This window comes from Sceloporus undulatus, chromosome 4, assembly GCF_019175285.1.
Source record: "Sceloporus undulatus isolate JIND9_A2432 ecotype Alabama chromosome 4, SceUnd_v1.1, whole genome shotgun sequence".
In the NCBI taxonomy this organism is placed as follows: Eukaryota; Metazoa; Chordata; class Lepidosauria; order Squamata; family Phrynosomatidae; genus Sceloporus; species Sceloporus undulatus.
Window position 1 is genome coordinate 162417388 of NC_056525.1, and position 15836 is coordinate 162433223.

At 39.4% G+C, this 15836-nt stretch overlaps 1 protein-coding gene across 1 annotated transcript in view; it reads left to right on the plus strand.

Moving 5' to 3' along the window:
- Positions 1–15836, plus strand: part of LOC121929526 (glutamate decarboxylase 1-like) — a 46376-nt gene that overhangs the window by 11009 nt on the left and 19531 nt on the right. The window contains exons 2-6 of the mRNA XM_042465152.1: positions 34–168; positions 2289–2531; positions 5386–5476; positions 13915–14027; positions 15244–15359. Coding sequence (XP_042321086.1) covers positions 34–168; positions 2289–2531; positions 5386–5476; positions 13915–14027; positions 15244–15359 — 698 coding nt within the window. The remainder of the gene's footprint in view (positions 1–33; positions 169–2288; positions 2532–5385; positions 5477–13914; positions 14028–15243; positions 15360–15836) is intronic.

The window sequence follows — 15836 nt, forward strand, 5'->3', positions numbered from 1 at the left end:
GTAAACATTATTAAGTTCATGCTACTTTCTCAGATGAACAGCTCCGTACCAAACCTCACCAGCTGAGACAAAAGCATCTTTCCAGTTTCCAAGGAGAATGTGAGGAGAGGGGGAAAGATTCTACCATTGAGAGCTTTGTAACAAATTTTTCAAACATCTATGAGTCAGGTAAGGTTCATATGTTACTCTAACATATTGCTTCCTATTATCTAGGTCTCTATAGTACTCTCTGTGTGATAGACAAAGGGCATGTGTTTGCGGGAGAGACTTATTCAGCAGAAAGTCCCACTAACATCAATGAGATTTAATGCACCTTTAAGTGCATTAATGCCCTTAAGGGAATGACTAAAGGCTTTTGAATGGCATGTTCATTTATTTAATTTTAATTTTACTGCTTGTTAAGAGTGACAAAGTAATCTCATGTTTTATGTTATACCACCAGTTTTATGTTATATACAAGGCATGTACACCAGTGCTAGAAACATCATTTAGAGGGCAATTCTGCAGGTGACTGCACTTCACCCTCCATGTGCCACTGAAATTCAAAACACACTGCAGAAACAATCAGTTTGAGACCACTTTAACTGCCCTAGGTCAGTGGTAGGGGATCCTGGGAAGTGTAGCTTATTGTGGCACCAGAGCTCTCTGACAAACACCATTATCCTAGAACTTCCCAGCACTGAGCCAGAGCAAATAAAGTGGTCTCAAACTGGATTATTTCTTCAGTGTGTTTTGGACCTAAAGAAGACAGGTTCTGATCCCCCATCCACAAACTCTTTTTGTTTTAACAAAGCCTATAGGGACACACTGCTTGCTTTCAAAGTGAACTGTGGATGCCATTGCCTGGCAAATTTTAACTGCAGCTGCACAAAATCTAGCAAAATTGTATGTTGCATTGCGGTTGGTTTCTGAAAGCAACAGAGTAGTATAAAATTGACTACTGTGTCCTTGGTATTTATACAGTAAAGGTGAAATAAGGCTAAGGTAGATGTCCCTGTGGTATGAACAATGGAGTAGTATATGCTCTGTTGTCTTTATTTGATCAGAGTCACATGGACATTGTCTGAGAAGCTGATCTTCTTATATCGGCCTTTAAGGACAACTGGGGGAAGGGCATGATACTGTGCCAAAGTAAAGGCTCTCCAGTGTTTAGGTGATTCGAGTTTGCTAAGTATGCCATAGGTGCTGCCAAATATCTGTTGGAGTCACTAGCAATAAAATTTGGGGCACTAGCTAGATCTAGTTGTCTCTCTGTATTGACCACCTGTTCTTTGATGGTTGCTTTAGCCTTATCATATCCCACGATGAGCAGAAGATCTGGAAAAAATCCTAGTGATGAAATTTTAATCATTGCCATCTGTTTCTACATAGACTGGAAATCATCTGTTAGGGTTAGTAGAGCAAGACCAGTGGGGAAGGACAGTCTGAGCCAATAACTGAGTATTGTCACCCACACTCTGGCCTCCATTTTCATAAAGTCTGTCTCCACTCTCAGACTTGCATTAAAGACATATTTTGGGGTCAGAATTCAGTGTGGAAGTTTTCCTTTTATGCTTAACAGCCATGACTTGGGCCCTGTCTGCATGGGCCAAATAAAACCTTCTCAAGGCAAGGAGCTCTGATGATGCAGAGTCCAATCCCTGGTTCTCGTGTGAATTGTCAGGACGATGTCTGGACAGTTCAGCACTGAACCTACTGAATGACCCCTTAAAATGGTTGTAAAAACTTTACCATTTCGGAAGATCTGGAGCTCTCTGTTGTGATGCTGGGCAGCTGTTTACAAGGCATCCGGCTGTGCTGCCTGGCACCATGACTGCCACAGTCACTTGCTTTGAGGTCAGAATGAGGTATCCAGCCATGTGATTGATATCTGGGATCTTTTTTCTGACTTCAGAGTGTGTGATGTGTATCATCAGTGGTAGCTCTGGACGGCACAGCAGGACATACATGCAAATAGCAACTTGGCATCATGACAGAGGGCCCAAGTAATGGGGGGATTCCAGGACAGCTTTGACCACTTCGGTCTGTATTGTGACATGTCTGTCTCTCTGTTGTATGGTGCACCTGTAACAATCCGTATTTTCAGATGTACCTTGCAAGTCTATAAAATGAATGAATGAATGAATTGTCCAGGAGAAAAATCAGTGGAATGTAGTTCTAGATTTGAAGGAACAAGCGGAATCTCCCTGCAACATGACAGCCCTTTGTGAAAACACTTCCCTCCATGACTTCCCCTGAATGCCAAATTGATTAAATTTAAAGCTTGCTTGATTATTTTTCCCCACCAGACCTGCTGCCTTCACGGAATGGTGAGGAATTTACAGGACAGTTCCTTCATGAAGTGGTGGATATTCTCTTGACATACATCAAGAAGACCTATGATAGAAAGAGTAAAGTGCTGGATTTCCATCACCCACATCAGCTTCTGGAAGGGCTGGAAGGCTTCAGCATGGAACTCTCTGATCAACCACAACCTTTGGAACAAATTCTTGTTGACTGTAGAGATACCCTGAAATATGGAGTTAAAACAGGTAACAAATAGGGATGGGCTTCACCAGTGTTTTAAATCTCAATTTTTCCCCCATTGTGAATGTGATGAAATTTGTGGACTTTGTTCAGTTCATTTTTAATAAGATATTTTTAGCAATCTCCACAAGACAAATCCAAAAGGAATTTATATTCTTTCCAAATTGAAGATTCTTATTTTACCTGCCTGTCATGTATATGTAAAGATGGAAAGTCTGTTAGGGAGAAAAAGGTATCTATTGAAATTAGACATTATTATGGTTGGAAACACAGGGATTCAGATCTAAACTTTTAAGAGCTAATAACTCAAATCTCCCTTTCAAAATAGATAAAACCATCAGTTTGAGTTTCTCCCACATTTTATTTAAAAAAAAAACAGACTAAAGACTCAAATAAACAAACTATTGTGTGAACTGTGCTAGAATGGAAAGAAAGATCATAGTTACATCCCATTAGGACAATAGTAACGTACTCTACACAGAACTGCTTTTGAAAGGAGGTTAAAAACATCAGTGGGGCCAAAGATCTACCTCTGAAAAGTGCTTTAAAAAGTAGGCTCAAAGAACTACAGCTAGACTTTTGACCTAAGATGGTTACAAGATTTGTCACAACAATTCCACTGGCTACCTCTCTTTATTTCGAGACACTGAAGAAACTGGTTACAATGTAAAGTCATAACTCACTTGGGTCCAGGCTATCTGGAAGATCAAAATATCTTCAGCAGGGGTCCTTCTATAGGAGCGCATCAACACTGTAGAAATAATGCAGTTTGACATCACCTTACAGGCTGTAGCTCCATCCTATGGAATCCTGGGATTTGTAGTTTTACAAGGTTTTTTAATAAAAATAAATAAAAATAATTTTTAAATTTTTATCCCGCTTTTTGCCAAGCAATCACAGCAGCATACCACAGACTAAAATACATTCATATATGCTCAGTACCCCCCTTAAAACAAGATTAAACATTATAAGATTAAAACTAACATGCTAAAATCTGAATAATCCAAATAAAAACCATGGGCAGAGTTCGATAGATGGGAGGACTTATTTGTAGCCGGAAGAGATCCGTCTTAATGGCTTTTTAAAAGCTCTCTAGATTGGTAATTTGACAGATCTCATCAGGCAGGCCATTCCATAAATTGGGAGCGGCTGCAGAGAATGTCCTCTGGGAGGTCGCTGTCAATCTGGACTTTAAGGGCTGTAGTAAATTCCTCCCAGAGGACCTGAGTGTACGGGGCGGATTTTATGGAAGCAGGCGATCCCTCAGATAGGTTGGGCCCAAGCCATGTAGGGCTTTAAAGGTGATAACCAACACCTTGTACTGTGCCCGGAAATTGATAGGCAGCTAGTGGAGTGACTTCAGTATTGGTGTTATATGGTGTTCCTGTGACCAACCTGGCTGCCATACTCAGTACCAACTGGAGTTTCCGGACTAGGCACAAGGGTAGCCCCATGTAAAGCGCATTGCAAAAATCAAGCCTTGAGGTTACCAGTGCATGTACTACGGTTTCGAGGTCACCCCGTTCCAGGAGAGGGCGCAACTGGCGTATCAGCTGAAGCTGATAACAGGTGCTCTTGACTGTCGCAGTCTATTGTATTGAATGCCGCTGAAAGGTCTAGCAGCACCAATAGGGTCACGCTCCCTCTGTCAATGCCTAGACAAAGGTCATCAGTTAGAGCGACCATGTCAGTCTCCACCCCATACCCGGTCCTGAAGCCCGTTTGAAATGGATCAATGCCAGTGTCCTGCAAAACTACAAATCTTAGGATTCTGTAGGATATAGCCATGACAGTTAAAGTGGTGTCAAACTGCATTATTTCTACAGTGCAGATGCGCCCTTACTCCCACCACCTTTGCAGGTCTATCTGGGGGGAATCTCACAGAAGGCATTGCCAGTGGCTGTCCCCAGGTTCTGGAACTCTCTGCCTAGGAAGGCTAGATTAGTCTCCTGATTATTTCTTTCTACCAATAAGCTTTCAGTAGCTGAAAAGGGGATTTATTAGTGTAATTTTTTTGTTTTTAAACTTTTTTGGATGTATTTCAAGTCACTTTTAGTTACATTTTTAAAATAATCCTCTGTGTGTATGTGTGTGTGTTAAAATCAATCTGTTTTAATTTTGTGAGCTGCCTTGAGACCAGGTTCTGGGGAAAATGCAGTATATGAATGGGTGGGTGGAAAAATGTATCTATAAAATTCCATCGTGTATAGGCCCATTGGTAGATTTCAACACTTGATTGCATTGGTCTGCTTTTGTTAGGAGCAGAAGCTAGATTTGAGCACAAGTTGTTTCTCTCTAATTTATGGATAAAGTTGTGAATTCTACAAAGTTCATCTTAAAATATTCAAACCATGACATTCTCATCCACCACAAGACATGAAGGATAAGGCCATCAATGGCTACTATAGCTACATTTTTTATATTTTACTTCTCTAGTTACCTTTATTTTGGAAAGATACTTTTACAGGCATGTCTTTTCTGTCCCCAGTATAAAGACATGCTTGCTAGCTTCTCCCACTACTGCTGCTTTATCCAGAGGTAGCTGGTAGCTTCGATGTCATTCTTTGTTTTAGACTGAACTATAAAATTGCTCCACAGGATATTGAAGACTGTCCTCAAAATAGATTCAGCACTTTGGATACCTGTTTTAAAACGTGGCTAAATCCTGACATCAATTTGCTGTCACATTGGAAGCCACTGTGGTGGCCTGCAGGCTACATTTGAACAGTTATTTCCTGCCCTAACAGCTAATGAATACTTTACCACTATTTTTACACCATTTCATTGTGTTGAAATGTGATACATTTCTAATATTCCTCACAAAACTTTGATCTATTTTAACTTTCTTGTGTTTTTAAGGACATCCACGTTATTTCAACCAACTCTCAAGTGGCCTTGATATTATTGGTCTGGCTGGAGAATGGCTGACAGCTACAGCAAATACAAACATGTATGTACTGTAATTTTAGTGTTCTATGGGATTACATAGTAGCAGTAAAGCTGGTTTGGAAAGACTTTTTTATTCTAGCACACTGGCATTTTGCAAAGAATGGTCTAGACAGTTTCAAAACCCGATAGCTGGTGGCTTCCTTGTAGGTCAGGCAGAAAATCCCATCTGAGTCTTAGTTCAAGCTGAAGGTGCTGGAACTTATCTCTGGAAAAAGTACAGTATCTTGTATAGCTCTTTTAAAGTTGATATTAAACTCTAGAGCAAATATACCACCTCACTGACATGGCAGCCACTAGCTGTCATGGATTCTAGAACAGAATTAATGTTCATGCCAAGTTCTTGTGGAAAATACCAACAGATTTAATTAATTTTCCTATGAGGGCTCACATATTTAGTAATGTGTTTGGAACCAAGATAGCTTTTTGACTACATTTCGACTGCAGTACTATATGAAAAACACAATATTTAAAAGAATCACAGTAGGATGCTAATGTTGTTGAGTACTAAAGGCAGTGTTTCATTCAATGGATTTCTCTTTCTTGCGCAGACTCTTTGAATTTAAAAAGCACATATCAAAATATTCTTAAAATAAGAAGGAAACTTGGGTTCAACACAGCAATTTAGGAATGTTTATGTTTGAAAAAAATATGCTCTAATTTCAACCAAGTTCTATATGATATGGCTATAAGAGCAATCACAGTTATATATTTTGGACACAGTTGCTGTAGGAAAGACATCCTGTTAGTGACATGTGCAGATGTGCTAGGCATGCTTGATGTATTTTATTTTGTGAATAATATCCTACAGTTGCATCCAACTGGTAGAGGAAATAGTGTTCTGCATACAGGGCCATTGTTCATGCAGTTCTACTTTGACATTCATCTTGTTGTATGCAAAGGTGGATTGCAATGCATGATAACAGCTATACATGTTGGCTTCCACTTTGCATTTGTTGCACTGTGTTGCTATATATCACAGATATTTTATAATAAAAGTACAATATTACTCTGCTGGTGGTTATTTACACTATGTGGCACTGATGTAGGATCTATAAGTCATTGTTTTTCTATTTGCTTTACTTCCCTTCTGCAAATGCAAAGAAAGATGAATCACACAGCATTTAAAATAGGGAACATGTAAGGAGAATTACATTGGGTCAAACTGAATATCAGATTTCTTTACAGGTTTCAGATATCCACTTTTCTATCACAGGGGAACTCCTCAACCTCTCATTATTAAAAAATAGGCCTCCCACATCTACCTTTATGTTTATATACTGCATTTCACCCCACTATTGTGTACCATGTACCATGTGGAGTGGCTCTTACAAAAATCTAAAACCACTTCACAGTATAAAGCCATGCATTCAGTAGAAATTACAATAAAGCTAGCGAGTCAACAAAAATATTCAGGCTCAGACTATAGGTCAGGGCTGGGCAAATGTTGAAAGTTAGTAGGCTGCATTTGGTCCTTGGGTCCCCAAGGAGGGAAACATGGAGGGCTGTATCCCTCTGGTACACTTGCTCTGGTGGGTATGAGGGTACTTTCCATACTTTTTAAGTCCTCTATGGGACATTTTACATTGCAGAGAGAGCTTTTTTCAACAAAACGTAACCCACATATTATATTTGGGGGGGGGGGGAGCTTCTTCTGGTCCTAAAATGTTGGCAAGGGATCCAAAATGTGGCAAAATTGCTCCCCATTCCTCAGGTGAGAATTTTTAATGAAAAAACATTTCACCAAAATGTTTGCAGCCCAGGAGTGGAATTCAAATGCTCTTGGCTTGCATTTGGTCATGGATGCACTTTTCCCAGCCACTGGTGTAGATAACAAAAATATCTAAAAATCTACATGACCCTGATAGCAGAAAACTAGCACAGTGTGAAGCAGCCTGTGTGAACACATTTCTCCCTGATGAACCTGGTTGTGGCTTCTATTGCTGTTGCTATTGCTAGTGCTACTGCTGCTGCTTGTCCTTCTTCCTCATCCACCTTCTTTTCCTTCTCCTCCTTCTTCCCCCCTTCTTCCTTCTCCGTTCTGAGTCCATTTATGTATGAAATGTATCTACTACTCACATTACAAGTATATACAATTGCATCCAATAGTGCCATTCCACTAAAACCTAGGCCCCATACAGACAGGCCAAAATAAAGCTGCTTCGGGTCACTTTGGAGGTAAGGTGTTTAAATGAAGCATGCATCCTAAGAGTCTGGAAGCTGTGCCAAAACCACAATCCAGTCCTAAGTATTGGAGCACAGCTTTGGTGCAGCTTCTGAACTCTTAGAACACATGCATCATTTAAACAGCATACCTCCAAAGTGACCCGAAGCGGCTTTATTTTGGCAGTCTGTAAGGGGCCATAGATTCCACCACTCATACAAATTTCACCTTCATTCTTGAGCATTGCATCCAGTACTTTGCACAAGCTATTGAACAAGCTATTTCACAAGCCATTTTGTAAGTTATTCTGCTTTTTGTCAAGTGCTTTTTGTTCACTGTCCCACTATTATTGTTCAAGTGCTAGTGGAACAATGCCACCTCTTGTAACCTTTCTGCTAGTTCAGTGCTGGTTATAATTTCCAGAATAATGGAGATATGGCCAGGTTTGAGTGATGGCAATAATAATAATAATAATAATAATAATAATAATAATAATAATAAATACCCTGTTACTTTGGTTGCTTCTGCACTGCAAAAATATTGTAGTTTGATTCAACTTTAACTGCCACAGTTCACTCCTATGGAATTCTGGAAACTGTAGTGTTGTGAGACATTTAGCCTCCTCTGTCAGAGAGCTCTGGTACCAGAGCAAACTACTGTTCCCAGGAGTCCATAGCATTGAGCCATGGCAGTTAAAGTGGTGTCAAACTGGACTATTTCTGCAGTGTGAATGCAGCCTTTTTATAAACTGGTCAGTGATTAGAACTCATATTAAAATTGTTGCAAGCAGCTTAAAGGCTGGATGTGTTTATTCATCTGTTTGTGCATTTTTATTCATTCATTTGCTCGCCCACACTAATTACTTGTATCCCACTTGTGTAATTTAAAATCTCCAGCATGGCTCAGGATAAAACCCATAAAACTTCAATAAAGAACCCAATACATAATACATGATAAACAGCACAAACAAAACGTAACTCCTACAAAGAGAAAAATGAAAAATGAACAGAGGACCAATGCAAGCAATAAGCATGGTAGTAGGATTATACAGAGAGGGAGACAGCGAGTGAGGGACATCAGGACCATAAAGCTTTAAGGCTGAGCTATTGTGCAACCTTTAAAATTGTTAGATAGAAAAACCTTAGCTATGCACCTATAATAATATTGGAACTTCTTGGACACATTTAGAGATGTTCTACAGAAAGAGTACAGCCACTGGCAAGGTCCTCTCCCAAACACTCTTTGTATAACCTTTGAAACAAAGAAGAGTCTTTCAGGCAATGTTAGGAAATGTTAATTTTCCAGACTACAACTTCTAGAATCCCTGAATTACAAGTCAAAGGTTTGCTTTCAGGCTTAGATATGGCTTCAAGTAGTGTCATTAACTCATCAGAACAAATCACTAGGAAATACAGCATTTGGATTAGACATTCTGGAATAGGTCCTGAGAGTTTTCTAGGCAGAGCCCAAGATTCAAAGACCCATGCAATTAATTCAGCATGCCCAGAAGGATTTCTTTTTCTCAAACAGCCCCTCGTCTACAGTTGCACAGTATATTGCTTTTGAAGTTCAAGCTAACTTCAAAGCTAAAGTGTGAATTAGACAGTTACAGATGCCAACAGTTCAACAGGAGCAGCAAGAACTGCTAAAAGAATCCTTCCCATATTTTCTGATTACTAGTGGATCTCTTCCTGAGTTCTAGGGAGCACCATGATATTTTTCTATTAATAGCATACACTTGAGAGCTAGTGTGGTTTAGTGATTTGAGTGTTGGACTAGGACTCTGGAGACCAGGGTTTGAATCCCCCCTCAGCCATGGAAACCCACTGGGTGACCTTGGTCAAGTCACACTCTCATAACCTCAGAAGAAGGCAAGAATAAATCACCTCTGCCAATAATTTCCCATGATTTTATTGTCTTCATACGTTGGAAATAGCTTGAAGACACAGCAGCAGCAGCAGCAGCGACAACAACAACAATATACATGTGGTGGAGACAGATGCTTTTTGAATTCCTAGTAGTCTACATTGGGAGGGATGTGGTATACTATTAATTTTATTTGACAATGTCCAATACATTTTACATTTATCATTAGTTATTGGTATTATTCCTAGTATTTGGTTACAACACTGTAGTTGCTGCCCCAACTGCTTTTTTCTCCCTGAACTTTTTTTGTGTTCACACTGTTTTTTGATCCCCCTACTCCACAATTTCTAAACTGCTTTCCTTCAGCTAAATGGCTCATTTAATCTGAGCATGAAGCTGCTGTAAAAGTTGGTGGATTATGCATGGAGACCCAGTCCACAACAGTGACTAATCCAACCAGTTTGGTTCTGTCGCAAACTTCTCTGTTACTTGGAAATGAGATTGGAAATAGCATAGACATTACCATAGAGATTGAAAGAGTTGTTCCAGTGACCTGCAGGGTATGTGCCACATTACTTTCCAAGGACAACAGGAACTAAATCTGTAGGACAAAATGCAAACTTGTAGCTTTCTTGGGAAAGAACATTCACACTATGAAAATAACCTGTTGTGAAACCAGGTTATTTTTGTGGCATTCACACTTGCCCCAACTGCACTCAGTGCAATTTGGGGAAGCAGTTAGCAAAACAAACAAACAAACAAACAAACAAAACAAAAAAAATCCCATAACACTTTACCTGGTACATTTGATTATTTTCCCTACGGCCCGGTACAAATGGGCAGGAAGCACCATCCTGGTGCCAATTCTAGGGTTTGGGAGCGCACAGCGTCCTCACACTCCTGAGCTCTAGTGCGCAGCGGCGGCATCACCATGGCAGCCTCCCATCCACACAGGGGCTGCCATGATGATGCAAGCGCAGTGCAGTATCCACATGTCGGGGTGCCGTGCTTGCATCATCGATGCACCACAGTGCGCCAATGGCGCACTGATGGCGGCAGGTGTTCTTTTAGTGGGTTATTTTGGTGCAGAGGGAGCCCGCATAGTTTGGTTGCTTCAAGCTACCTTGGGAGCAAAAAATGGGCGGCTCATCAAAACCCATCAAGAGGTTTTCTTGGCAAGCCTACAGTTCCCCTAATATCCCCATGCTACTGTAGGATTCTGGGAGTAGTAGTCCAAAAAAGTAGTTTTTCCCAGGTCTACAAAGGATACAGGTGGAGGCAAGAGCATGAACCAGTAATTTACAAGTAAGTAATAAGAGGAGACTGAGAATGAGCAATACCCACAATCCTGTGGCCCCAATCCACCTACGGATGGGGCGGCTTAAAGGCGCCCCTTTGGTGCGGTCTGTTTTACCCTGTAGACACTAATGTTAGAGTTTTTAAAAGTTTCAGAAAGGTTAAAGGAAAGTGGGTGGGAACTCATCACTAGAAATCCTGAAGAGGAAAAAAGAGTCCATGAAGGATAGCAGTTCCTGAAAATTGAAATTATAGAGATATAAGAAGGCAAAATAGAATATCTGTAAGGGTGCACAGGAAATTTTCCAATCAGTTGGGACTCCAAAGGGACTTGCACAGGTGATGTAAAAAGACAAATATTTTTCAAGGTTATTGAACGGTTCATTCTTTAAGCATCCAAAAAAATAATCCATTGATTACTAGGAATTAATATGGGTTTGCAAACTATGTTGTTGTTGTTAACTGCCCTCGAGCTGAGGAATTTAATGTAAATATTTGACCATTTCACTCTTGTATATGAAGTCAAAAACATTCCAGAATTTTCTTCCTACTGCAGGAAACAACACATATTTGCACATCTTACTTACCTGCATTTCTACATCATGAAGTGTTTGGGGAAATTATTCTAAAATAGAGAAAGTATTTTGGTGAAAAAAATAATGATTTTTGTGTTAAAAAACCCATATATTTGCACTCAAAAAACCGTTTCAAGATAGCCACATGTTTTGGGGAACAAGATTGCACCTGGTTTTTGTGCATGTTTGTGGGGAGGCATTTTTGTGGGGGGGAGCAATTTGCACACCAAAAAATCCCACCCCCAGCCCTCTGGAAAAAGTGATATATATATATATATATATATATATATATATATATATATATATATATATTCTGCCTGAAAGATATTTTTTAACAAAATGTTCAACACAAAAAAGATATTTCTGAACAGAATAATTGCCCCCAATGTTTCAGGATCTGTAAACTATAAGCCAAAACTACAAAATTTTCAACACTGTATTATTCTTTTCAACCATAGCCAGGGAGAAAGTCTAGCTAGACCAAATAATGTTATAGTGATAGCTCACCTTATGAGCTATTACTGCATAAGGAAAGAATGTGAAAGTTTATTCTGATAGTAATGCTTTTCTAAGTGCTTTACTGCATAACATCATAGTTCTAGAGTTCTCTTCCCACAGGAGACAGTAACAAAAGCAAGTAATTTTTTTCCTAAAACAAAACACTTACTTTTACAACCATCGTGCAGTATGGTACATAGAAAGGTGCTACTATCCGGTTGAACTTTTGCTTTCTTTCCTTGTGCTATAAGCCCCTTAATTTCAGCAAAATGCTTGACAAGATTTCCCTTGACAGCCCTTATGACATGATGGTAAAGAGTGAATTGGACAACTCCGCAGTTGGTAGATCTACTTCCGTTTCAGCTTCCAAGCTGTAATGCTAGTTAATGCCATAGTATCCTCCTGGGGAGTTGTCTTGGGGATTCTCTCCCAGGCCCTATGATGTTCAAACGTTTCATAAATGACCCAGATGAAGGTAAGGTCCCTTCCAACTCTACGATTGTATGATAGTAGGAGAAGATGAAAGCACAAAAACACAGAGGCAAGGTGAAGTATGATCAAAAGGGGATTTTGATCAAAGGAAAGCACAAACTCAGTTCTTTAGCCTCTAGTCTTGAATCTATTACACATTTACTGAAAACTGCTTTGCATGGCCATCTTTGTTTACCAACTGCTCAGGAAAAACTTCAGTAATTGGTCTTCTGCCAAAAGCAGTGTAGAGTTTTTCACTAGGTATTAGACATCAGCATACTGTTTTCCCATCTTATTGGTCACTTTTGAGTTGTTAGACAGACTGCATTTCTTGGTACACTTTAATACTGATGACAAAAGAACTTCCCACTGAGATTTTCATTCTCAGTATAATTTTAGATCATCTTAAAATCAAGTCTTATCTGAATCTCTCAGAGCTTTGCAGAGAGATGAACAATGAAATTGTACATGAATTTGGATGTACATGTGTGTACAATAGGGACGTAGTTCTTTGCAAATTTCATTCTTGAAGAAAACAATGAGTAATTTTTGAAATTTTCTTCACATAAAAATACTGGTTCACCGTCAGGAGAAAAAAACCAACCTTTTTTACACAAAACAGCTTGCACAAATTTTGCATAGAATAAGTCACAAACTGAAGATTCACAACAGTTCATGGTTCTACTTGTCAGGATTTTCCAACTAGTTTCCAAATATTTTTGAATAGTCTTTCCAACCTTAGTGTTTATACAGTTTTACTTAGGTATTTCCTCAGAGATGCCAGCCACAGCTGCTGGTGAAACATCAGGAATAAACTCTTCTAGAACACAGCCTTATAGCCCTAAAAACCCACAAAAAACTGTGGATGTCAGCCATGAAAGCCTTCTTCGACTTCACAAAGGATTCAAAGTCTGGTTTTCCAGTGTCCTAGTCTAGCACTCACAACCTCTATATCACACTGGCTCTCTTTCAATGCTGTATGTTATGAAAAACCAATAGGACTTTTATAATGAACATCTTCCAGGGTTGAAGAGAAGGCTCCCATCTTACTTTTGAGTGTTCAGAGGGATCTCTCTCTCTCTCTCTCTCTCTCTCTCTCTATCTGTCTACCAATACAGTCAATCTTTCTCCCAGTACAGGACACAAAACAAAACAAAATACAGCTAAAAACCAATCACTGATATCACCAAAATACAATTAACCATTAATTAAAAATATAAGTTAAATAAGTTATCATATTAAATCCAAGCACTGAATTGAAAACACAATGGTAACAAAGCAAAACACTCCCTTTCCCCCCACTAACAGAATCTTCAGCAGCACCCAGTGAAAGGCCCAAAGATCCTGGTGGGTCTTCCTTCTCCTGCTGCAGCAGAGGGGCCAGTGCACCTCTAGTGGTTTGTTGCCACCTGGAGTGTGGCTATATTACAAAGACCCCCTTTTGGTTCTTTTTTTTTTACTGAAATGAAAATTGGTATTGCTTTCTTTTTCCTTTGACAAATACTATGGCTGAATTGCTTGTGTTTTTATTTTCTGATTGTGGCATGCTGGTTATTTTAAAACGTCTATTAGGTTTACTTATGAAATAGCTCCAGTGTTTATTGTAATGGAGGAGATCCTACTTAAGAAAATGCATGAAATTATTGGATGGACAGAAAGTGAAGCAGATGGCATATTTTCTCCTGGTAAGTAAATCTGTGCTTTATTCATACCATGGAAGCAACATGTAGTTTGTTGACATTTTAAATCTGATCATAAATGAGAAGGTAGTCTATCTATAAATTAGTAGGTATTGCTACAAAAGTGCAATAAAAATATACTCCACATACCTGGGAGGGAAATAAAGATGATGTAGAGGTGTATCAATCTGCTTTGCCAAATCAAAACTTCAAAAAGAGACACTAGTTTAATATCTGAAGACAAATTAGCTCAAGAAAATTTATGGAAGAAAATTTTTCCATCCCATCTCCTTTTCAATAACCTATCCTAATCTCCCTTTTCCAGCCTGCTCAAATTTAAAGTTCTTTAAGAGGCCCACTACCATTGTAGGCACATTTGGTGATGAAACAGGAGAGGACACAGCCTTCTCAGTGCTTGCACCTAGGCTGTGAAACTCCCTTCTGTGGATGGTTGGGTTCAACCAACTCTGGTTCTTTTTCCTCCAGCAGGCAAATACCTTTTTATTTAGGCAGGCTATGGGTGCTTAAATTATGTGGCAGAATGGTTTTTTGACTGTGGGGTAGCCAGCTTTTGTCTTTTTATCTTCTAATTCTGTTATCTCCAAGAATCCCTCAGCCACTACCAAGGGGATTCTCAAAGTTCTTGTTTACCCATGTTAATTTCCCAAACTTTGTTTAGAAGTCATTCATGAATGGAAACATATTTCATTTCATTCATGGGCCAGTGCAATGACATGATCCATGCCATAACATAACAGCCTGTAAAAATATGCAGCTGCATCATTATTCTGTACGCTGGAAGTCAGTGGACATGTTGGCAGACTCCAGCATAAAGATATCTGCACATTCCAGTTTTGGCCATAGGTTTTCATGCACAGTGAACAGCTCAGATGGTTTGGTCCATCCTCAGATGACAGATAGATCAAAGGGGGATCTGGATCAACATGTTCAGCTCTGGTTGATGATAGGGATTTGGCACTCACGGTTTTAAACAAAAGTGGCAACAAAATTATTTCTCCCTTGACCCTACTTCTGTAAAGAAGAAAGCTGTGGGTGGATTTTTGTACAGAAACTGTGCCCTCTATTCAGTTTGTTGTATGTCTTTTGTGTCAGGCTTAGCTTGGTGGGGCATAGAGATCTAGTGGATGCTACATTGAAGCCTATCCATATCTGAACAACATAACCATTCTGTTCAATTAAACATAAATACTTTGTCTTTCAGGAGGCAGCATATCAAACCTCTACAGTATTTTAGTTGCCCGCTTTAAACATTATCCTGAGATTAAAACCAAAGGCATGGCAGCCCTGCCAGTCATTGTATTATTTGTTTCTGAACATGTGAGTATACGTGTTTTAGTAAAATCAGTGTAAACCATTTGTCTCTAATTGACACTTAATGGCTTTCAATGATGAATGATCAAGGTTAGTTATTACCACTACTGACTTCCCTGCCCAACTTCCCCTCTCTAGTTTTATTGCTCAATACATTGCTGTCAGCCATCCAGTCAAGTGGGCAAGAAAGCAATTTTACCTACATTTATGATTGGGAAAGCAATTTTGGGAGCCTACAACTCTCACAATCCCCCAACCACTGGCCAGGCTGGTTGGGGAATCCTATTAGTGGTTTTCTGCCAAAAAATGATGCTTTCAAAGCTGTGGGTGAGGAGGAGATTTTGCCTTCCCTCATAATAATATTGTTAACTCATTTGAATGTGTTCTCTATTTCCGTTACAATTGTGTATTTGCAGATGCCAGCAGCATTATGTCAGAATAGAACTATAACAGGAGTAAACATGATGGGTTTACACACACACA